Here is a 24,568-nt window from a genome sequence, read left to right as displayed (position 1 = left end):
CGGTTTCGTTTTAATTCTAACTTTGATGTAAGATGTTTCAAAGTCGCAAAGTGCTTCTTTACTCTTCATTGTGTGTCTTCTACCGCATTTATCACGGGGAGTGTTCCGAAGGGCTGTTTCACCTGATTCCTGCCGCCGAATTCCACCTTAGCACGACACGCCACAAGTTAAGATATCATCCCCTCCATCTAGATGTGTGGCGGTCCTCCACCGTGTGGTATTCAAGGAGCGTTCTTCCACGTACTACAAAGCTGTGGAATGAACCCACATATTCAAATATCATGGATGGATGTTCAGCATTCCTCCACAGTATAGTTATTAATTAATTTCCTTAAACTAAACTTCCTTGAGCGATTAAAACAACGCATACAGTTATGTATCTCTCAAAGTATAGGCAAATCCCAATGTATATCCCAATCAGAAAGGCTAGCACCGCTTCTGAACAAGAAAGCATTGGCGGAGGAAAACAATTTCTTATCGGTGAAGAAGACAGACACATAAATTCACAAGATTTAACGTGGGAGAAAATGAGATAGGTAGCATTATACAGTATTTTGGTACCAGGCGATCATATTTGAAGAAGAGATTGTCATATGTATGACATGAGTATACCTTAATACCTCTACATAGACACCAGGAGAACATGGTATGGTAGCGGTGATAGTGATATCTTTCATAGCGGAAGAAATCATGTGTCACCTAGCAACATGTACCAGAACTTCATAGGTAGTTTAGAGGTTCATGCACAATGCAGGTTTCACTTCAGACATGTGTACTTTGTAAGCACACAATTTTTTATTATCCTACCGAATCCCACTGCTGGGCAAAGGCCTCCCAGTGTCTGCTTTACTCCAATTATAGGCATCCAGATCGTCACACCTTTCGGGGTTTGCCACGACGTCTTTGCCCGTCCTGAGGCACCGAATGCGTGAAGACCTGTACGCATCTGTCTGTATGCATCCGACATAAATTTCCAGTCCAGTTACACATTTAGCCTGGCGGTATTTTCTCCCATATCAGTAATGCCAGTTCTGAAGCGCAGTTCCGTACTAGAATAAATGCGTTAGCACTGAGTCAACTCCTAACTCATAGGAGCGATACCATCCGGCAAACTCAACATTTAACAAATTATTTAAGTTTTCTTTAGTGTTAATTCCGCCAATATTTGTCTTTAAAACAATTCGACACGTGTTTCGCCTCTACACGAGGCATCCTCAGGACGTGTTGTATGCCAAAATCTGGCACGAGACTAAGTGACTGACTTCAGTCTGGCACAAGACTAAGTGATTGACTTCAGTCTCGTGCCAGATTTTGGCGAGACAACACGTCCTGAGGATGCCTCGTGTAGAGGCGAAACACGTGTCGAATTGTTTTAAAGACAAATATTGGCGGAATTAACACTAAAGAAAACTTAAATAATTTGTATAATTATGGATTTCCGCAAAGTAACGCCTAATTCAATAAATTTTCAACATTTAACGACCACGGAAAACAAAGCTCGTCGAACAGTCTGAACTCATCAGGCATACGGCTCAGACACGTGGGAATGTCGGCTGCGTCTTTTTTGTAATAAGGGACGAGACGAGTAGGACGTTCAGCAGATAGAAATTGATACGCCCTGCCCATTACAATGCAGTGCCGCTCAGGATTCTTAAAAAAACCAAAAATTCTGAGCAGCACTACAGTTGCGCTCGTCACCTAGAGACATAACATGTTAAGTTTCATTTACCCAGTAATTTCATTAGCTACGACGTCCTTCAGACCGAAACAATAATGTTTACACATTACTCCTTCACGGTAGATATAGGCGCCGTTGTGGTACCCATAATTTAGCCGGCATCCTGTGACCTGTAGCACTGGTTTCGAATGCCATTAGGAGTCGAAAAAGATGCAACAAGAATAACCGAAAGATCGGCTTTCTCCTTTGCCGTATGGGCTTAGGTGTCATTTACCATATGCAGCAGTAGAAAGGACAAAATTACATAAAGCAGCTTTGGACTATCTCCAGTATTTGCGTGTTCAGGACGGAAAACTTGAAAGCTGCTCGCCGATTTTCAGATGTGTTTAGAGTTAGCACGGGCGATATGCTGCTCAAAGATTTTGGAGGGACGAATGTATTTGTCTTTAGAACGTTACGATTTTGATGCTGACGAATTTTATTTTTATTTGGCGAGGACGACAAACGAACGTACGAGTCACCTGATGTTAATTAACCAGAGAAATCACTGGAGCGTTGCCGGCCTTTTAGAAATGAATACGCGCTTTTTTTGACGGTACCCATCTCGTACCGTCCTGGAAACACCGCACAAGGAAGGTCATTCCAGTTTGATTGTATATGAAAGAGAAATTTATCACAGTTTGTATGCTGCGTGACAAAATTACTGGGCAAATAAGACTTAACATCATATGACACAAGGTGACGTGCGCAATTGTAGTGCCGCTCGTAATTTTTTGGGTTTCCCAAGAATCCTGAGCCGCACTGCATTACGTATTTAGCTCGTATCAATTACCATCAGCTGAACGTCCTGCTCTTCTCGAATTATTTTTTTTTACTGTCATAAAAAAGGTAATAAAAAAACATGAAACCAAATCAAAGAACTGTAATTCCTCTGGTGTTGCAAGAGAATGGGGGCGGCGGTGATCACTTAACACCAGGTGATTCGTACGCCCTTTTGTCCTCCTTTTCCATAAAAAAGAACACAAAAACACCGAACAGAATTTATCTAAATGCTGAAACCGCATAAGAATTAAACAGACGACGTAACTTATTTATAAAATGATTTGCGATAGAGGAATGAACTCGAGGTCAATCAGCTATTGTTATTTAATAATAAAACCAATAGGATAACTACTCTTGCAAAATACATTTAAATGAATAAATATACAACAATAATAATCTAACAAATCTTTCAACAACGGTTTATATAAAGCTTATATTTTTAGAAAAAATGATATATCTACAGAATATGAGAAGAAAATTTATTTTTTCTACACATTTCTATTTTTGCGAAGAAGAAAGTGACTTCAGACGAATAAATTTTGGTTTCTTATAAGAAATAACAATTTTTAAGAGGATTTTTATTCACTGATTTACAATGTGTTCACTTATGAAACTAAAATTCTTCACCGGTGCAAGAGACTAACAGGAGCCCTTGTTTTGAGAAGAAACGGCAAGAAACTCAGCAAGTTTTATTCTCAAGGTAAAAAAGACCTGAACGTAATAATACGCTTAACTTACCACAGCCTCGGGCCTTCAAATAGCGATTATAGTGTTTCCAACAATAAATGTAACATTTGTACTTATACAGCAAGTATCAAGTCAAACATCAATTATTCATAACTTTATTTTACATCATAGATAGATATACCATATACCGATTTATCGAACGATGTTCAGTTTGTGATCACCTGAATAAGAAGGTCAAATTGGCCTAATGGTAAACACAAGTGGCTATAGCGACTCAAGAGGCCGTGCCGGTTTGGCGCCAAAACAGCTGAGCAGGAGGCGTCTGCGGGCAAGCGGTACATGAGAGCATAGGTTAGGTTAAGAGGCCTCCTGTACTCAGTAAGGCGACTTTAAGTCACCGCCTGCAACGATACAAGGCGCAAAATCGGTGTCACATGGAGAACTGTTCTCACCTCTGGGGGGGCACTCCCATCACAGGATTCTCCATTTGAATCAAGTCATCTTCGATGGGCTTGATTTGGCTTTGCGTAGAGATGTGGGGTGATCTTCTACCGCTAAATCTGGGAATGATCAGAGATACTGCAGTTGAGACCAGGTGCCGACTTCCATGTCTTATGCAACTCGTCTGCCCATAAACACTTTTACAACTCAATAACATGAAATTCAAATTGGGGATGTGTTCATTATAGTATGAAATGGTGAAGTCAAAAAGCATCATTTTTGTAAAACAGGGGTGAAGTGTTCAGCTATAATGAATCATGACTCTCTTAGATCATAATGTTAAACTAAACAGAATATGGCTTTTTGAAAATATGTCTTGGACTAAGCATCTGGGCACAACGCAGAAAATACCCAAACTTGTCTGAAGGTCAACGTTCCAGACCTTATAACATCTAAGACTATCCCTCGTCAGCGTAGATCTGATCTCCTAGGACTACAAATTATTGTCAGTTTTAGATGACATGGTCAGCTCTAAGCGTACAACATGCCAATATTGACATCGCTTAAGAAATCCCTAAAACAAGGTGTGACTAAATTTCCTATGGAAACACCTGGTGTTAAGTGATCACCGCCGCCATTTTCCTGCAACACCAGAAGAATCACAATAGCGCTGCCGACCTTTAAGGAAGTTGTACGCGTTTTTTTTAAGGTACCCATGTCGTATCATCCTGGAAACACCGGACAAGGAAGCTCATTCAACAGCTTTGTAGTACATAAAAGAAAGCTCCTTGAAAATCGCACTGTGGAGGACCGCAACACATCCAGATGGTGAGGATAATATCCTAATTTGTGGCGTGTCGTGTGAAGGTAGAATTCACAATAAAACAGCTTCGTGTAGATATATTAAAGCTTGCAATAAATACAAAGGTATTTCGAATAGAATAATTTATTGCTGTAATTTTAATGAAAAAATACATAATAGTTATATTAAGATCACATCACGTCACTAAAAAAACATTTTTAGTTCTTACAGAACGTATGGCATAGAATTTGACACCCAATTGAAAACGATGTACAAAATATGTACTTATTTTTTGGACATATATATTTGAACTTTGTATTTGTATAAAAGGCTTTCTTTGTATGAAAATAATCATTTATTATATGAATAAAGTTCAAGGTTATTATTAATGCAGGTTAAGTTAGACAATGGTATGTTAGGACACTTACGTTTCATATTCCAGACGCGGCTTCCATTACGTAATCCTGGATCAAATGTTTTTATTATATTCAAAAGAATCAAAGCACACAACGTATTTATTTATTTATTCATTCAAGGTCCACCAACACAGAATACACAAGACAATTCATAAGATTGTAACATAAAATTCAAAAATCGTGTTCCTGCAATTACAGGTGAACACATCATGCACATAAACATACAAACAATTTAGTACTTAATTATATAAAAGTAAATTGAAGTCCTATAACGCTAACATGTCAAAACAATATAAAAAGATAAATTAATTCTACAAATCATTACAAGCTACAATACAGTCACTTCAATATAATCACTAAAATACAATATAGGTACAATATATTTTTTCAATGCGTTTTTTATTATAAATTAGGTCATTAAATTTTACTAATCAGAGTGTCAGGTTTCTCTTAAATTGTGCTACTGTATCTCCAAAAACATCTATAGATCGCTTGTTTGAATCGATAGTTGAGACGCGTACTGGAATACACACCCAAATGAGAAATCATAAATTCAATTCTTAGATTTATACGTCTAGATAGAGCCTCTTGCTGCTAGAGAACCGATGAAAACAGGCCAGGTTTATTACTTTAGTGTGCGTGACACTCTTGCACTCGCAATTTGTATATCACTTTCAGTTAGTGCATTGCTCAAAATAGACGCTTCCCGTTAACCTCAATTTTTTAGACGTTTTCGCAGCTGTCACAATCTATCCAGACCATAGTTTCTCAACCTTATTTTGCTCACCGCCCACTTTGAGAATATGTTTTAGTAGAATTAGAGTTAGAATATGTAGTTAGAGTATTTTCGTGTAATTTTTTGCCTTTTTAGACTATATTTTTTAATCTACCCACGCCCCATCTGCGCCATCTCAATGCCCCCTAATTTTCTCTGGGTCTTCTACTGCCCCCCCGAAAGTCTCAAACGCCCACAAGGGGACATACACGTTGAGAACCTATGATCTAGACGTATAAATGATCTCTAATTGTTATGATTCCATTGTTCTTTTGCCATTTTTTTCTAATAACTTTTGTTAACATTTCTTCCCCGTCCTATAAAGTCGAAGTTTAGGTTTCGAAATTCGCTCTGAATGGAACGATTTCAAATTAAACAACAAAATACTAGACCTTATTGTACCTTTGAGATTGATATTTTATAAATATATCTTCGCAAATTAATGCTAATGAGAAAAAAACGAGGCATAAATTAGCAATACGTAATGGTGGGGCGATTGGCAAACATATTTATATTACATATACGGATGTAGCTTAAATCTTAATGAAGTTAATGTTCCTCACCAGTTGTAGTACTGAACTAGGAAGCGAGAACATTTAGGAATGGCTAAAAATCTTGTACCGACCCGTCACCAGTACCACAACATATGGTAAGTCATGGTTGTGTTGAAATTGTTTAATTAAAATATTATTCTTACTCTGAAGATCCGTAATGACTAACAAAACACGCGATTTTACATTTGAATGAGTATGTTATCAGAAATCTTTATAAAATCGAATTTTATTTTTCCATATTGACTCCTCTTAGCATATTACACTTAGAATATATTTTTCTAATTTAAATAAAATAATTTTTTTAAGGATTAAAACGCGTGTAATTGTAACTCTGTTTTGAAATCAGGGTTTTGCGTAAGAGTCACATTTCATCGTCAGGCGGAAGACGTCCACTGCTGGACAAAGGCCGCCCCCAAAGATTTCCACGACGATCAGTCCTGCGCTGCCCTCATCCAACCTATTCCGGCGATCATGATTAGATCGTCGGTCCATCTTGTGGGGCCTACCAACACTGCGTCTTCCGGAGTTTATTTATTTATTTAATTAAATTGCGTTACATGCGACTTAGTTACTAAACAAAATTGTAGTACTAAATAATTATCACATGCATCTCGTAAGGCATAGCAATGAACGACAGAGGGGCAGACATTCAAATATTTTTTTCCTCTAAGTATTCATTAATGGAATAGTAACTTTTTTCCTAAAGTAACTTTTTCAAAGAGCTTATGAATATTTTAATATTGGTTTCGGCTTTTAAGTGTTCTGGTAACTTATTATAAATTTTAACTGACATTGGGTAGGGACCGGAACTGTGTAATATAAATTACGATTTAGTTTGCAAAAGATTATTTTTATAGCGAGGTGTGTTGTGCCGGGGCACGTCTATGATTTTAGTATATAGATTTGGGTGTTTTCTTACAAACTTACATATTGCGAGTTATATTATTATTATATTATTTAACCCGATATTTCGTGACCTTTCCAGAGCATGTTAAGAGGGGAACGCCTGTGTCAACTAAAAACGAAACTATGCCAAATGTAAAAACACAGTTAAAATTACACACGTTTTAATTCCTAAAAAAGTATTTTATTTAAATATATACGCGAGTGTTACTAAAAAAATACATCTTATTCTAAACTTAAAATTCCTTTCTTATTTAATCCTTCATCAATCTGCACAACTAAAATTACCTGTACTTCAGCAACAACGGTTTCATCATCGAACAGCTGTCCTTTGAAATAAACCTTCAATCTTGGAATATTAAAGAAATAAGTGGGTTGAGTAAATATGTAGAATTTTCAAGTATTTTGAAATAGAAATAGAAAAATTTTTTAGCTATAAAAAAACACACACAATTACACAACTATCTAATATATAAAATTCTCATGTCGCGGTGTTTGTAGTTAAACTCCTTCGAAACGGCTTGACTAATTCTCATGAAATTTTGAGTGCATATTAAGTAGGACTGAAAATCGGACAACATCTATTTTTCATCCCCCTAAGTGTTAAGGGTGGTCCACGCCAATTTTTTTTTAATTTTGTTTGATTATGAGTCAGCATTAAAAAATACATACAACTTCAAATTTTTACCCATCTACGATCAACAGTTTTTACGATTTTAATATCGGCAATACAACGTTTGCTGAGTCAGTTTACAATATTAATTAAAATCTTAAATAACTAAATCAAATAAGGTAACAAATACTATAAAAATTAAAAATAAATAAATAAAAATTACTGTGTGCGCATGATTCCCTGCTAAAAGGAGCTGACTCAGTATATTTTTGGTCAGTGCAGCAGGCCCTCGTGACATTTGAAGTACTTAGACAGTTGCTATAGTCTTCCCATTGTAATTAATTTGTGTAGGTATCAAAGGGAATGACTAAATATTATATTTTGTTGAATTTGTCGTTTGATAAAATAAAATAAATAAATAATTATAATAAATGTTAAATCATAGTATAATCTGTACGTAACTGTATATAATATAAATGAGATATAAATATATTGATGAACATTAAATATCTATATATATAAAAATGAATTGCTGTTCGTTAGTCTCGCTAAAACTCGAGAACGGCTAGACCGAAGTCCAGAGAAGGTTTAAAAGGTGAATAAATATGAAAATGCGGCTAAATTAAATAAAAACAACAAATTTGACAGACGTTGTTCTGTATATAATAAATAAAATAATGTTTTTTTATGAACTTGTCAATAATATATCATAACCTCAAAAATTACTTCTTAAAATATGCACCCTGCTGTCGTAATGAAATTGTTTCACAGCAGAACTGTCAAACCGTGCGTCAATAAATTATCTCATAGAAATTATAGTATGGACACATCAAAAGAAAAACATGATTTTTAAAAAAAAAATTAAAAAAAAAATTTGGCGTGGACAACCCTTAACATTTAGAGGGATGAAAAATAGATGTTGTTCGATTCTCAGACCTACCCAATATGCACTCAGAATTTCATGAGAATCGGTCAAGCCGTTTCGAGGAGTTTAACTACAAACACCGCGACATGAGAATTTTATATATAAGTTTTTGTATGTATGTATACCTACTATGTATATTTATTGTAGTAATTGATACAAAACTCAAAACTGTGTTTTTAAACGTTGTACATATGTTAAGAGACATATTACTTTACCAATTGAAAGTATCAAACCTTTGCAAACATTTACATAAGAAACTATTTTTTCAGGTCATTACTATTTATACTCGCTTGGTTGGAAGATATAAACAAATAAAACATTTCTTGTGATTTGCACTCGTTTGTTTAAATAAATAAACCTTATATCAGAATAAAGATAACTTCATTCCGAACATACTGAGATAGGGTTGTGTCTGTGAGAAATCTGTTTTGAATTCTTTATGAATTTTTATTGAAATAGGCGTTACTTTGCAGAAATCCATAATTATACAAATGATTTGAGTTTTCTTTAATGTTAATTCTGCCAATATACTAAGACCTTAGTCTCGTGTCAGATTTTGGCGAGACAACATGTCCTGAGGATGCCTCGTGTAGAGGCGAAACACGTGTCGAATTGTTTAAAGACAAATATTGGCAGAATTTTCAATGATGATGTACATTAACATTTTAAATTTGGTTTAAATTAATTTTCATTTATCAACCAGATGGGTGCATATCGTTTTTTATTCAGGCCTTAGGCTGAGATATACAGGTTGGTTTTTTGAGAAGTTCGGTGATGGCCAAGTCGGAAACTACGAGACTTAGAGAAAAGTCGTGAAAGGAGTTATGCCCTCGATTTTTAGTCCCAGGCTGTCCGATCACTTAGATATTAAGCTGTGGAGTTGAAGGATTAACGACAGGGCCATTTTTTAAATCTTATTAAAATGATGTTAGCAAAAATGGCGATTTTTTTTATTTACACAAGATAAAAGTAAGTAGGTATTATTCTCTTCCCACCATTCCTTTATTATTATTTTTATACCAGGTCGAAATAAATTGAAACCTTCTCGTCTGTGTGGTCAATTTTACCAAGTTGTTCAATTTTCCAGAATGAAATAAGATTCTACCACAGATGTTTTACTAACCAAAAAAAATTCTATAGACAGCTGTGAAAATGTCGAAACAAAATATGTTGAGAACTAATCTCTATTTAGAGCCATTTACGCACACTAACACAAAGTGTCATACGAATCTCGAGTGGAAGACATAGCTTGTCACGCACACTAAAGTAAGTATTCCTAGCCTGTTTTTATCGGTTGTCTAACAGCGAGAGACTCTATCTAGACGTATAAATTATCTAAGGCAGGAGAATCATATGGGGGAGTAAAATCCTCACGTGAATATTGAATAACGCGCAACAAGAGCTCTCTGCAATTGATTGAACCTTATACATCATATATATAATCATATACATTGAGCAAATTTCTGTTAATTTTATCATATCAAGCATTACAAACAGAACAAATTAAATTGAAATCTATAATAATAGTTGTGAACTGTTTTAAAGTTACAATATTTATATTGACACGGCGACATTACATGATTTTTATATTAAAATGAATTTAATAAATGATTTTAAATAATGTTATTCGGTTGCGCGTGCGCAGGTAGTGCACTGCAATCGTTCTATCGTAATATCAGTCAGCCGTCACCGGCAGCAGTCAGAGGTGCGGGCGCGGTCCTCCGGGTCCTCCCCTCCCGCGGTCCTCTTTCCTGCGACCTCCCCACTCCGCAGTCAGAATCACGTATTCATGTTTACGAACTGTCACGCCTGACGCCTGCGACTGCTAGTCAGTCAGTCCGCCAGCAAGCCCGATCTCGTTCGGTAGAGTCGGTGGTTATTAATTAGTCGCGCGTTGCCAGCGGCAAACGCGACGTCGATCACCGCGTAATGACCCTGTGACGTCATAGCATGAGGAGAACCGATAGCTCAGCGGAAGCCGCCTCGCCTAGCGTGGCCATCCACGTGGGCAACTACGATGGACCCGACGCGGAGAACTCAACGCTTCTCGGAGCGCACCCGCCGACCCCGATCGTAACGCCAACTGGTCAAATGCGCAAAGTAAAGAGCTTTACTGACACCCATCGGATCCGTGATGTGAACACAGCATCCGGGGCAGCCTCGGCCAGGAGTCTGCGACCTTACGACCAAGTCACCACATACCCTGAGGGTTCCGAATGCGGCACCAACCACTACGCTCCGTCGGTGCGGTCTCTCGCCTCCATCGGGATGGGGTGTACTGACGGTCGCAAAATGGTCATCAGAAGAGTGCCCACGTCGCCCACGGAGCTATTTCATCTCGTACGTCCTCCCACGTAAGTACCTGCGGATGTCGCATCCTTTTAGAACCTCTTATTCAATTGAATCAATTCTCGCAACGCTCTCCTTGTTTTATGAATCAAAGGTTTTAGTTAATGCATATATAATATGCATTTCAAAACGATAAACGTTAACATAAATGACAACACCGGATTAGTTTATCTATCATTCCTAAATAACTTCTTTTCATTGTTTCGCAATATGAAAATAAGATGAAATTGTCTGTTTTTATTGTCAATAAAGCAACGATTGCAATGCACAGAAATATTTACAGTTTAAGGTAATTTAAACCAGAAAAATGTTTTCTGGTTATACTATACTTAGATAGACTTACATTACTATCTGGTTGATGGACTTTCAACGGCATATAGCTCATGTTGTATAAAAGAAATAAGGTTTGATTTATTTATAAAATAAATCAGGCTTTCACACAAAATACAATCATGAAATTGTGAACAAATATCGATTCAATAATCAAAATGCCTAATAAAACCCCGGGTGCTGGTTATAATTAAAATAACATTGTTTTATGAATAAAAAATCGATGAATAATATTATAATAATAATAACTTTATTTATTTCCAAATATTACAATAATTAATAATAGTATTACAAGTTAAAAATATGTTTCTAAATTATAATATAATAATATTGACACACTTTTTACACAAATTATCTTGCCCCAAGTTAAGCATATATAGCATGTGTTATGGGTTACAAGACAATGATATATTTAATATAATATACTTACTTAAACATACATAAATTCATATAAACATACATAAATACAGTTAAACATCCATGACTCGGAAACAAACATCCATATTCATCATATAAATGCTTGCACCTACCGGGATTCGAACCCGGGACCTCTAGCCTAGTAGGTAGGATCGCTAACCACTCGGCTATATATTATTAACTAGCTGCCCCGACAGACTTTGTTCTGTAGATAGTAAAAAAACAACTGTTTTATATTTCAAAACATCAAAAATTATTTCGTAAATATGCTCCCTGTTGTTAGAATGAAATTGTTTCACAGCGGAACTGTCAAACCGTGCGTCACTAAATTCTCTCATAGAAAATATGTCCATACAAAACAAATATTGAAAATAAAAATATTTATGGGTCCCAAATCGAAATAAAAACTACCCTATCTCTCATGTTGGACCAAACTGCACTCCATGAAGTAATCCCCATTAAAATCCGTTCATTAGTTTACGAGTCCATCGCGGACAAACAACGTGTAACGTAATTTATACATATTAAGATTATTTACATACAATACAGGTAAAAGACAGCTAAACTAGTATGAACTGTGTTTCAGCTGTCAGTGACTTCTCGGTACCAGACATAAGTACCTACATAGACAAATCAAATTATCAAAATCAGATAAAATAAAATTAAAATACTGTCCATATACAAAGGTTAGATTAAAATTAAAATAAAATAAAATTATAAATACTAATAATGTGTGTGTATGTGTGTGTGTGTGTGTGTTATTATTATTATACACTTCTATCACAACACAAAAACTACGATAAGATTACAATACAATTTAACAAAAGCTGACGCGTTAACAATAAAAATATGATATTTATCTTTTTTAAATATCATATTAATACCATTATTATTTACCAGTGGGAGGCTCCGTTGCACAGGAAACCGGATAGATATATGGTACCACAACGGCGCCTATTTCTGCCGTGAAGCAGTATTGTACAAACATTACTGTGTTTCGGTCTGAAGGGTGCCGTAGCTATGAAATTACTGGGAATGAGACAAATGAGACTTAACAACTTATGTCTCAAGGTGACGATCACAATTGTAGTGCCGCTCATAATTTTTGGGTTTTTCAAGTATCCTGAGTGGCACTGCATTGTAATTGGTAGGGCGTATCAATTACCATCAGTTGAACGTCCCGTATTTTCATAAAAAAACTATTAATCTACGACTTATGAATAAAATTAGGTTCACAAGTAGAGCTAGACTAACCCAAAGTAGTATTAGAGCCTATTCAGTTTCCACTGCTTATAAGAGAAAATAATCTGTAAATATTTAAATCTTAGATCATCTATACGTCTAAATAGAAAACAGCTGTGAAAATATGGAAAAAAATAGAATTTCTAATCTAGTTCTAATTAGTTCTAACTAACCCATAATTTGAGTAATTCACGCACACTAACACAAAGTGTCATACAAATCGCGAGTATAAGTCGCATCTTGTCACTCACACTAAACTAATATTCCTGGCCTGTTTTTATCGGATGTGTAACAGAAAAAGACTCTATCTAGACGTATTAATTATCTAAGATTGGAATGCGGTCTTTTCAGATATGGCTTTTAGAAGTAAAATTGTTTCATAATCTATTTATTGTTACTAAGAATATATATTGGCTGGTATTTCAGATTTGAGCACAGCATTAAAGATTTATAATTTTTAAGCATTTTTTGAGTTAGTTAATTTTTGAAATGAAAACTTCTTTAGCATTGTTGTGATTTGAAAGTCGATGAAACGAAAAAGCGAGATAGTTAAGTTAGCATATGTATTATAAATCAAATCAAAATCACTTTATTCATGTCGGTCACGGAAATGACACTTATGAATGTCCAGAAAAATTTTTGTCTTATTGAATCAACTGCTACTTCGTTACTATATAGACACCAGGAGAACATAAATATGGTAGCGGTGATAGTAATGTCTTTTATAGCAGTTGGAATTATGTGTCATGTTTGCAACATCTATCAGGATATGCAGTTAGATCTATATGCAGTTTAGAGGTTCATGCATAATGCAGGTTTCACTTCTGACATGTGTACTTTGTACGCACGCAATTTAGTATATATCGTATTCAAACTACATCTATATTTTCTATAATTAGGATCAAGATAAAACAAATCTTATAACTATATTTACAATACTACGACTACATAAAATTAAAACTAAATTATCTAAAATTTGTTCGTTGAATAGCTAGGCTGATCCGTTGACCGAGATAGCTGCCAGCGCTTGGGTTTCCAGTAGCCTTATTGAGGCGCGATGATAGTGTTTTGAACATTCTCCGCACCTCTGGGCCCCACGGGCCAAATGTCTCGACACCAAATGGCACAAAGATGTATGACTCACTGAGACTAACATATTTGCGACGCTTGCCGTCTTCGGTAGTCGAAACGGCAGCACCAGCACCAACTGACGTAACTTGGACAAGAGAAGTAGCCAGAGTGTCGACGCAAGTCGAACCTACACCAGCGCCCTAGTGCCCAAGCCACCAGCGTCATTCCATAAGGACGCTTGCCATCGCGGTGGATAATACCATTTGGCTCTAAAAACGTATATTTTGCATATTACCATAAATTGTAAATAACACAATTATTATAACATTAGTTTTACAACCAAATGAATACCTACATAGTAAAATAAATTGCTTTACATCTTGATATGATACAACATATAAAAGCAAATATCTGATAATTTAAACCGAAATGATTTAATCGCATTTCACAGCTTACCTATTGCAAAACTAGATTTCACTGAACTAGAAATATGATATGTTTTATTTAAACTGCCCGCTATTAGAAAAATATTTCACAGAAATGTAGGTCGTTTGGCAGGAAAAGATATTTCCATCACACATAGCTTAGGCACTATGTAGACAGCTAAACATAGTTCTACAAATAACTCCGTGGTTTTGTAAAGATGTCATAAACTGTATAATAATTTAAATTAAAACCCAGATGCAGAACTCTACAATTTACAAGCATTGTTAATTATGATCACTTCAGAATGTATATATTTACTCTTACAAATATTTAAGGAAGTACTTTACGTAATAACTTCCCTAAATATTTGTTAGGTACGAACATTTATTTCGGCGGCAATTATGAGACGAAACACACTGCAGTAAAAAATAATACCAACATTCAAACATTAAAAAAAACGGTTAGCACTCCGGGAGTGCCGACAGAAGTGAAAACTTGAACATTAACGTTGTGCATTTTTGAATAGTTTTGGAATAATTTTGCACGAACTGCTTTATTTATCAGTATATACTATATTCATTTATTGCGCACATTGTGTACGATAACAAAAAAATGACAATTTATATCACTTAAAAAATTGAACACTTCAAAACTGTTACAATAAATTTACATTATAAAGTTTTTCCCATAGTATAATCAACTTTGATCCATAATTACAACGACAGTCTCACGAATTTTCGATCAGGTCACGTGTCATGACGCGAAATTACTGTTTTATACCCATCCCAAGAAAATTGTTCAACGCCGCTAAAGTTTTCACTTTAATAAACTCTATGACCCTTCAAATCTTAATCGACGAGCAAAAACAAGAAACATTATAGCAGCCAAGCGAAACTCTAGAGAGTTCTTAGAAGAAAAAAGCGATTGTATGAAACGTGCAGTCATTGATTAATTGACAGATGACGGCTATAATCTCGTAAAAACGGGAGATAGCCGAAATACACTACGTTTTAAGCAACTGTTCGTTTTCAAACTTACACGGATTATAATGCGTCGCCATGTTATTAGAGGGCGCCAGCGAGCCACTGTAAACATTGACTCCGTATTTATTGTATATTAAAAATCATATAACATAAATTTCTCAATTAAAAACAAGTGCAGTGAAATAATACATACGCGACTAACAACATATATTGTGGACAAAGCTTTAAAATCAGTGAATAAACATATAAACACTCCTATCGTGTTGGTGTCTCAGATCTCCGAGTAAAGAAAAGTTTGTAAAAATTTTAATGAAATAAATCAGTGTTACCTTGATTTTTAAAAGTACTCCGTGCTTCAACAATAAACGTTATCACAAATACATTACGAGTGATTCTAACACTAAATATTGAATAAATGCAACAACACACGATTTCGACGTTCACATACATTATTTTGGATTGGCTGTGTGGCAATAGTGAGAGTATTATATTTTGATTATTTATACGTGTATTTGAACGAATTATCACCGATATGTATTTTGCATAAACCACTTTAGCACGAAACTAACACTCACGAGGTTTAATACTTAACTAAATTTAGCTTTGGTTTTGTGATAATAAATAAAGTGAATTCATGAAGGTAGTTCTAAATTGGATAAACAGTAATTATGGAAAAAGAATACATCACTTTACGCAAACGGAAACAGAATCAGAGTATGGATGACCTTTATTTAGAAACATCACCTAGCACTAGTGAAGACATTAAAAGCTTACCGGACCTGTCTACAATATATTGCGAATTAGATGATTTCAAAGAAAAAATTCTCACGTTGCAATGTTTATTAGACAAGGCAAATAGAGAAATAGAAGAATTAATTTTAGAAAACAATTTGTTAAAGAAGACAATTAGTGAACTGGAAAGAAAAATAACTACTTTGAATATATACACCGACCAAAATAGCACTAATAAGAAATTCAAAAAGTTCTCATCAGTTAGAACTTTAAAAGCTAAACGTAGGATTGATTTTGATATTGTAAATCCCTATGATAATCATCTCAAGCCTAAAAAAAGTGTGTCGACATCCATGCAACATGAGGAAAATAAACCCAAAAAGAAAAAACGTTTATTTATCTTTGGAGGTAAACAATGTGTGGGTATGGCTTCTCGACTCTCCACGTTTAATTTGACTTCAAAATATGAAATCTCAGCAGAAACAAAACCTTCAGCCAGTACAGAAAATATAATCGAATCGTGTTTCAAAATAAAAACTTGCCAAACGGACCAATTCATTCTTAGTTTAGGCGAACACGATAGAAATCCGTTCGTATTTATGTCTGAGACTGCTGCCCTCCTACGCTACCTAAAAGGTACTGATATTATAATATTGAATATTATGAAAAATCCTCATCTTAACGAAATTCTTATTAATAACTATTTAAAACAAATATGTCAACAATATCCAAATTGTAAATATTTGAATTCAAATGTAAATTATACTGGATACTATAATGCTAAAAATAATTATATTAATAAAGTTTGCAACAACATCAACAACGAATTAGAAAGTCAGCATTATAAACAGGAATTTTTGGTATGCAAGGATTGGTTAAATAAACTAAAATACAAAAATAGAAGCGTTAGAAACCAAAAAGAAATGTCTACACAAGATGATAAAACGATATTGTCAGTTAAAAACTATTGTAATAAAGCGACTCAAACAATTAATCTAGAAAATAATACACAAGCTAATTTTTTTCGACCATAAACCATGTAAGGAAATGTATCTCTTGCACCAAAACATTGCTGGTGTTTTAAATAAGCTAGAATGGATTGAGCTAGCGTTGTCTGAAATAGAAGTAGATATAAGTATCATTTGTCTTACTGAAACTTTTATAAAAAGGGGAGAAGAATCTAATCTCATACTGCAAAATTATGATGTCGTTTCGACGTTTTGTAGATTGAATGAAAGACGAGGAGGTAGTTGTATTTTATTGGAGAAATCTCTAGATTATAAGATTCTCGATCAGTGTACTGAATACTCAACCGAAAAAATATTTGAATGTTGTGCTGTTGAAGTAAGAGCGATAAATTGCTACATTGTTTGTATATACAGGACACCAAACTCAAATATTACTTTATTTTTTGAAAAATTAGAACTACTTCTCCATAAATTAACCATCAATAATAATAAAAAGATTATACTAGCCGGAGACTTTAACATTGATATATTAAAAGAAAATCAGATATCAAAATTATTTCAAAATCTATTAAGTAATTTCAATATTAATATAAATATAACGGAACCAACTCGACAACAAGCATGCCTAGATATAATAGCGACAAATATTCCTACAGCGGAAGGCAAAGTAATTAAGCTTTTTCTATCGGATCATGAATCATGCCAACTAGTAAGTTTACCGAAAATATTTATAAATAAACCGAAAAATTGGTCTATAAAAATTAGGGATTATTGTCAAGAGAATATACATAAATTTAATATGTACTTACAATCTCTAAATTGGATCGATGTATTAAATGAGTCAAATGCCAATACAGCCTTCAAAAATTTTCATGATTTTTTCTGCCTGTTATACGATCTTTGCTTTCCCATATATAATAAGAAAATGTCCAATTATGTTGGCAATAATAAATGGATATCAAAAGGTATTAAGGTAGCTTGTATTAAGAAAAGACAGTTGAGATTTAATCACTACAAATCAAAGTCTCATGAAAGTAAGATAAAGTTAAAAAAATATAGCAAAATATTACGGTCTTGTATTGACTGCTCTAAGAGACACCTAAATAATCAATATATACAAAACTCAAAAAATAAAACTAAAGCTACATGGGATATAATAAAGAAAAAAGGTAGTCATAATAATATGATAGCTAAAAATTGTATTGACCTAATTCATTATAACGACGTTGATATAACAAATCCATCAGACATTGCAAAAACATTTAATAATTCCTTTATTGATTTGACTAAAAATTGTAATCATAATTGGAATAATCAATATAAATACAAAATAAATGCAATCAATAATAGTATATTTCTCTCTCCATGTTCCGAAAACGAAGTAATAAAGATAATAAATTCTCTTAAAAATACAAAGGCAACAGGTTATGATTCCATATCTACACATATACTCAAACACTGCAAGCACAATATCTCTCATATTTTGACTTACTTAATTAATATATCCTTTTCACAGGGTGTCTTTCCAGAAAGCTTAAAGTTATCTGTTATTAAGCCTTTACTCAAAAAGGGTACTAAAACCGATATCAATAATTATCGGCCAATTACTCTTATATCTATTTTCTCAAAGATAATGGAAAAAGCAATGTATGTAAGAATAATGCATTTTCTAAATAAACATAATATTATAAAAAAAGAACAAACTGGATTTCAAGCTAACAAATCAACTACTTTGGCTGCTTATTACTTAATAGAAGAAATAACTACATGTATTAACAAGAAAGTACCTGTAATATCAACCTTTTTTGATATGTCAAAAGCATTCGATTTTGTTGATCATCATATCTTAATATATAAATGTGAAAAATATGGTATAAGAGGCCCTGCTCTAAAATGGATTGAAAGTTATTTAGCCGATAGACAACAAATTGTAGAAATAAATAACATAAATGAGAAACTGGAGATGACTACATACAAGTCACCCTATTTAATTAGTAAATTTGGAGTTCCTCAAGGAAGTCTTATGGGACCCTTACTGTTTTTAATTTATTTGAATGATTTACCCGATGTGGTTGACTATAACTGTGTATTATTTGCAGATGACATATCCATAATTATTCCTGACGAGCATAAAGCGATAAATAATTATAATATGACTATTAATAAAAATTTAGAAACTATATTGACATGGTTTAATGAGAATAATTTATTCGCTAATATGACAAAAACTAAATATATACAATTTTCTAATTATAAAACAATACATAAATCTCTAAATATAACACACAGTGACCTAACGATTAAAGAAACAAACACAATAAAATTTTTAGGCATTATATTAGATTGCAATTGTAACTGGAAAGCTCAATGTGATACAGTGGCAGGCAAAATAAATAAGTTCGTTTTCGCTTTAAGAAGGCTCAGACAAACTGTATCCTTTAATGCTGCACTTACTGCATACCACGGTTATATTTCGTCAGTTTTACGGTACGGGTTAATACTATGGGGAAACTCCACTAATATTTCAAATGTTTTTCTGGCACAAAAAAAATGTATAAGAGCTTTATGCAATGTCAGTCCTCTAGAATCGTGTAGACCATTATTCAAAAAGCACCGTCTGTTAACGCTTACTGGTCTATATATATTAGAAATTTGTATGTTCATTAAAAAACATGGTGAACTTTTTAAACCAGCAAAGGACTATTCCATATTAGGATTAAGAGATCCAACTCGCCTTCTGATGCCATACTGTAGAACAGCGCTTCATCAAAATAACGCAAATGTTATGTGTATTAGGGTATTTAACCACCTTCCAAAGAATATTAGAGAGATGTCTAAAACATTAATGCATAAAAAATTAAAATTATGGCTAATAGATAAATGCTTTTATAGTTTAAAAGAATTCTTTAGCCAAAAATAATAGTATTCAAATGTAATTTTTGAGAGGTACCTACAAACTAATGTTTATTTTATATAATCTCATTGAATTAAAGCTATGTAATGTGTATTAAGAACGTATAAGTATAAATTAAATATGATATTCCAATATTGACAATCAAATATTTGTATGCCGATATATTGGCGAATTGTGCTGTACACCAATTAATTGTTAACAACTATGTTACCACGATTCATACAAATAAATCATTTCATTTCATTTCATTTCATTACTAAACTAAATTCCAATTTTAACTTAGTCTCGCCTCTTATTAGGTAGTATTTACATCCTCTTTGCACCATAGTTGACACTCACTCCCAAAATTGACATGTAAAAAATTATTATCGCGATAAAACTTAAAAAATAAAGCCGTTGTGGAATGCATCAATTGAGACTTAGCATGTCAAAACGAAGAAGCAAAAACAAAATCGCATGCCGACAAGTTAATCCAAAAATCCTATTCGGTTCGTTTAATGGGAAGTTTCGTAAACCCACATGACCTTGAAACGGTGTGGAGATAAGACTGCGAGCATCGCGTCGCTATCGTCTTTTCTGTTCGTATCACAAACGTTGGTTACGATTGATCGCGAGCTGTACGTATGTTATCATCGCTTATTTGATAATGATTTTAAAAACGTTTACATACTTACAAAGTTGACAGTTAAGGATTACGTTCTTCTTTATAAACTCTCTTCAAATGTTTGTTCACCCGCGATGTGATAGTCGGTACTATTTTCGTGTTATCAATGTGTGACAGATACTAAATAATCTCTATCTACCTAAATGTCACATCCTTGACGATTTAAATGATTTTAACTGAACTTACGTATGTTATGATGTTACAAGAAAGTATAGCTGCGGTGGTTCCAAACCATTGATTCAGATTCTTAAAATTAAAAAAAATTGCGAGTGTACAAAGTACACATGTCAGAAGGGAAACTTCTTTGGAAAACCAATTATTAAATCTCGTTTGTATCAATTATCCTAATCTGTTCCCTAAACCAATTGTTTTTTGTCAATATTAGAAATTATTATTCTATTAGTCGCGGCCGTGCGCTAAACCTGCACGATACCACGCTAGTAGGGAAGATGTTCAACTTTTATGTGAATATCAATCTAATTTTTATTGCGCTAAAGCGCGCGGATGCGAAATAATAAAATTCAATAAGAATTTTTTTGGCATTCATAAGTGACATTTCCGAGACTTATGTAGGTCTTACATACATAGGTCACTATTATATTATACTATAGGTAAATCAAATCAAAATCACTTTATTCATTTATAAAGTGATTTTGATTTGATTTGATTGAGTGACCCGAATGTGTGCTCTTTTGTCGTCCTGACCCCATAACTAAATAAAGCTTCTTTTCATCTTAAACAAATTGTATGTGTTGCAGAGCTATTGTCAAGCATAAAGAATAAAACTTTCATTTACATACAGATTTATTTTTGAGCCAGGAACCGTTGCGAGCATTCCCAGTATACTTTATTAAAGTTTCATTACAATCTGATTAATAGTTTTGGAAAGCCTAGAAAATAAACACGCAAACATTTAAAGCGTATTCTTGTAACAAGATCGAACGTCGATTGTTGTGAGATACATATTGAACAAATTTTGACGTTTGGTTGAGTTGACTACTTAAAACATGCTATAATAGAGTATAGATAATCCTTTTAATAGAAGTATATATATTTTACATATTTTGTTAGAACAAATATTTCAACTTCGTGCAAAGGCTATAATCTTGTAAGAATCTGGAGATAGCAGAAATCCACTACGTTTTAAGCATCCGTTCCCTTTCAAACTTAGCCGGATTATCGACCTATAATTGTAATTACTATTTCACACTTAAGTCAAATCGTGCAGTGCAGTGACGTTTTATACTCAACTAAATTTCAATTTGTAATTTGGCAGCCCCGCCTCTTATAACGTAGTATTTACATCCTCTTTGGTTCAAATGTCGTTCAACGTTCTTAGGAAATTATATGATAATACGAATCTAGAGAAATCGTGCATAGGGTCAGAACTTATCGCCGACGATTTCGAAATAACGTGAATATCACCGCAGTAATAAGTGGCCTTATTGAGTGCAATCTTCTTTAGGCGCGCTGGGCATGTTATTGTAGGTGATGTGAATGTGACTGAACTGTTGATTTTGGCGATGGGCGGCTAGTACAGCTAAAGTCGGCCGGTAAAAGACCGCGACTATTCAGAACAGTAACCAGAGTAGTAATTAATAAAGAATTTACATAATAATTAGATATATGTCTAGTATAAGTACTGTTATAAATAAAATGGCATTATTTTGCCACAAAATGTAATCTTAATAAAAAAGGTGTGTAATAGTGTACACATGTAAGAAGTGAACCTTACAATCAATAAGTATCTGCAATTGAAATTAACAAGTATTAATTATTATGAATGTGTGTGTGAAGGACAGAAACAGGGTTTGCGTAAACAGAAAAGGTCGAGAAAAGACGATTTCTTTTTTTTATTTCTGCCAAACGTTGATATAGTTCTTTCCTTCACTTGAAAATTCAATTAAAATACAAAATGTAGGTATATAGGGTAGGTTCCGATATGCACTGCGACCACTGTACAGTGCTACATCAATTTAGTATACTGTGAAGCCGTTCCTTTATAGCCAGTTATATTGGTTACTATTTAAAACGGAACGCAATCCCGTATACTATCAGCCGCATTTTTTGACGCAGCATTCAAATGAGTGTATTAAAGTTTTATAGTTCATTAAAAAAAACTGTGTTGGAGTACTGTCAAATTAAAAATATTTGGGATTAAACTGTATGTATTGTTTATAAAACGTTAGGCACTCGAGTGGTTTTGACTGATCACGTGATCAAAGTACTGCGAGTAACTTATCTCGAAAACTGACCGCCACATATCGCCACATATTCTACTGTGAGCACTGGGCTCACTGTAGAATATGGTGGCGATTTTTGACATTTATAGATACGGTAATGCACTTGTGCATAAAAATCGATCTTGTGCAGCCTATGTGCACTCGTGCACAAATAAGCGATTTCAGAGCATGAGAAGTGAAAAGATAATTTCATAACAAACACGATTATATAGAGTAGTGTTTGTTGTTTTTTTATGACAATAAGGGTCCAGACGAGCAGGACATTCAACTGATGGCAATTGATACGCCCTGCCGCGGCAGTACACTACAATGCAGTGCCGCTCAGGATTCTTGAAAAATTAAAAAATTCTGAACGGCACTACAATTGCGCTCGTCACCTTGAGACATAAGATGTTGTAAAGTTTCATTTGCCCAGTAATTTCACTAACTACGGCACTTCAAACCGAATCACTTTAATACTTATACATTACTGCTTAAGGTACGGCAGAAATAGGCGCCGTTATTATACCCATAATCTAGCCGGCATCCTGTGCAAAGGGGCCTTCCATTTAAATATTATTAGTGATTTTTTAATACATATAGACTTGACTGAAAATTTTACTTTATCTACTCTCCGTATGCTTTTTGTATGTTAAATTTGATAGTACTTTTCATCAACGGATCGACATTACGGATGTGTGGATGTCTCTATTGGATCGTGCACCATTATAGTTAAAACTGCAAAATTACGATATGATGTTGTTGGCGAGGCCAGTATGTAAGCTCTGCGACCTTATATTAATCCAAGGCATTATGGCAATCCATCTTTAATCTAAACAACTATGTTTGTTTACAAGAAAATTATCTAACTACGTAACTACGGAAAAATTATGTATTATCAAGCTATATATTGCTTTTTTAGAACGTTTCTTTATCAATTAAGGAAATTGATGTTGTATCATCTAATACTATTTTAAACTATAAAAAAATAAATTTATTTTCATTTAATTCATAATTAAGCCTTTGGGGGAGGCCTTTGTCCAGCAGTGTACGTGCAATAATGCAGTGCCAAGGTATACAGATCTGTATAAATCAAATCAAAAATATTTAATTTCATAGATAAATCATATTAATAGCTCATTCGGCAGATATCCTTCGAAAGGAACGAACAACTCCTTGGTTACTCTTTTCAAAACAGATTAGATATTACAAGTTCTTATTTTCAATGCAATTTACAATTCATTCCAAGTGATGCAACAAAAATACTCAAACTTCAAGTACTAAATGTCTTAAACGAGTAAGTCAAATAAAAAGTAAATTAATAATTAAAAATACAACAGTTATTGAGTACAGTAGATGTAGATCCACACATTCCATAAATAAATAAAAGCATTAAGCGAGCCTGTTATTAGCTACCTATTTATTATAAATAAAAAATAGTTATAATAACTTTAATTTTAAAATATTTAAATAAAAAAAATAAAAAAACATGAAGCAGACCTAGTCTAGTCAGCCCTTGTCCATCCGATCCAAAAAAAAAGGAGACACTTCGGATCCGGCAAACTACAGGCCTATTGTTATTACCTGGAGAGTAGGGCTCTCCAAAATCATGGAGAGCATAATTACCGCCAGCT

At 33.9% G+C, this 24,568-nt stretch overlaps 1 protein-coding gene across 2 annotated transcripts in view; it reads left to right on the top strand.

Annotated features, from left to right (window-relative positions):
- The first annotated feature begins 6,134 nt into the window (after positions 1–6,134).
- LOC126964990 (sodium- and chloride-dependent GABA transporter ine) overlaps positions 6,135–24,568 on the top strand; it is a 56,502-nt gene continuing 38,068 nt past the window's right edge. The window contains exon 1 of one of the 2 annotated variants that reach the window (XM_050808376.1): positions 6,135–6,270. In XM_050808376.1, the coding sequence (XP_050664333.1) occupies positions 6,224–6,270 (47 nt within the window). In that variant the 5' untranslated portion in view covers positions 6,135–6,223. Of the gene's footprint in view, positions 6,271–10,432; positions 10,971–24,568 lie in introns of those variants that run through there. The other variant, XM_050808375.1, reaches the window with a different exon arrangement.

This window comes from Leptidea sinapis, chromosome 6, assembly GCF_905404315.1.
Source record: "Leptidea sinapis chromosome 6, ilLepSina1.1, whole genome shotgun sequence".
Taxonomy (NCBI): Eukaryota; Metazoa; Arthropoda; class Insecta; order Lepidoptera; family Pieridae; genus Leptidea; species Leptidea sinapis.
The sequence above is the reverse complement of the archived record's forward strand: the minus strand, read 5'-3'. Positions and strand labels throughout refer to the sequence as shown.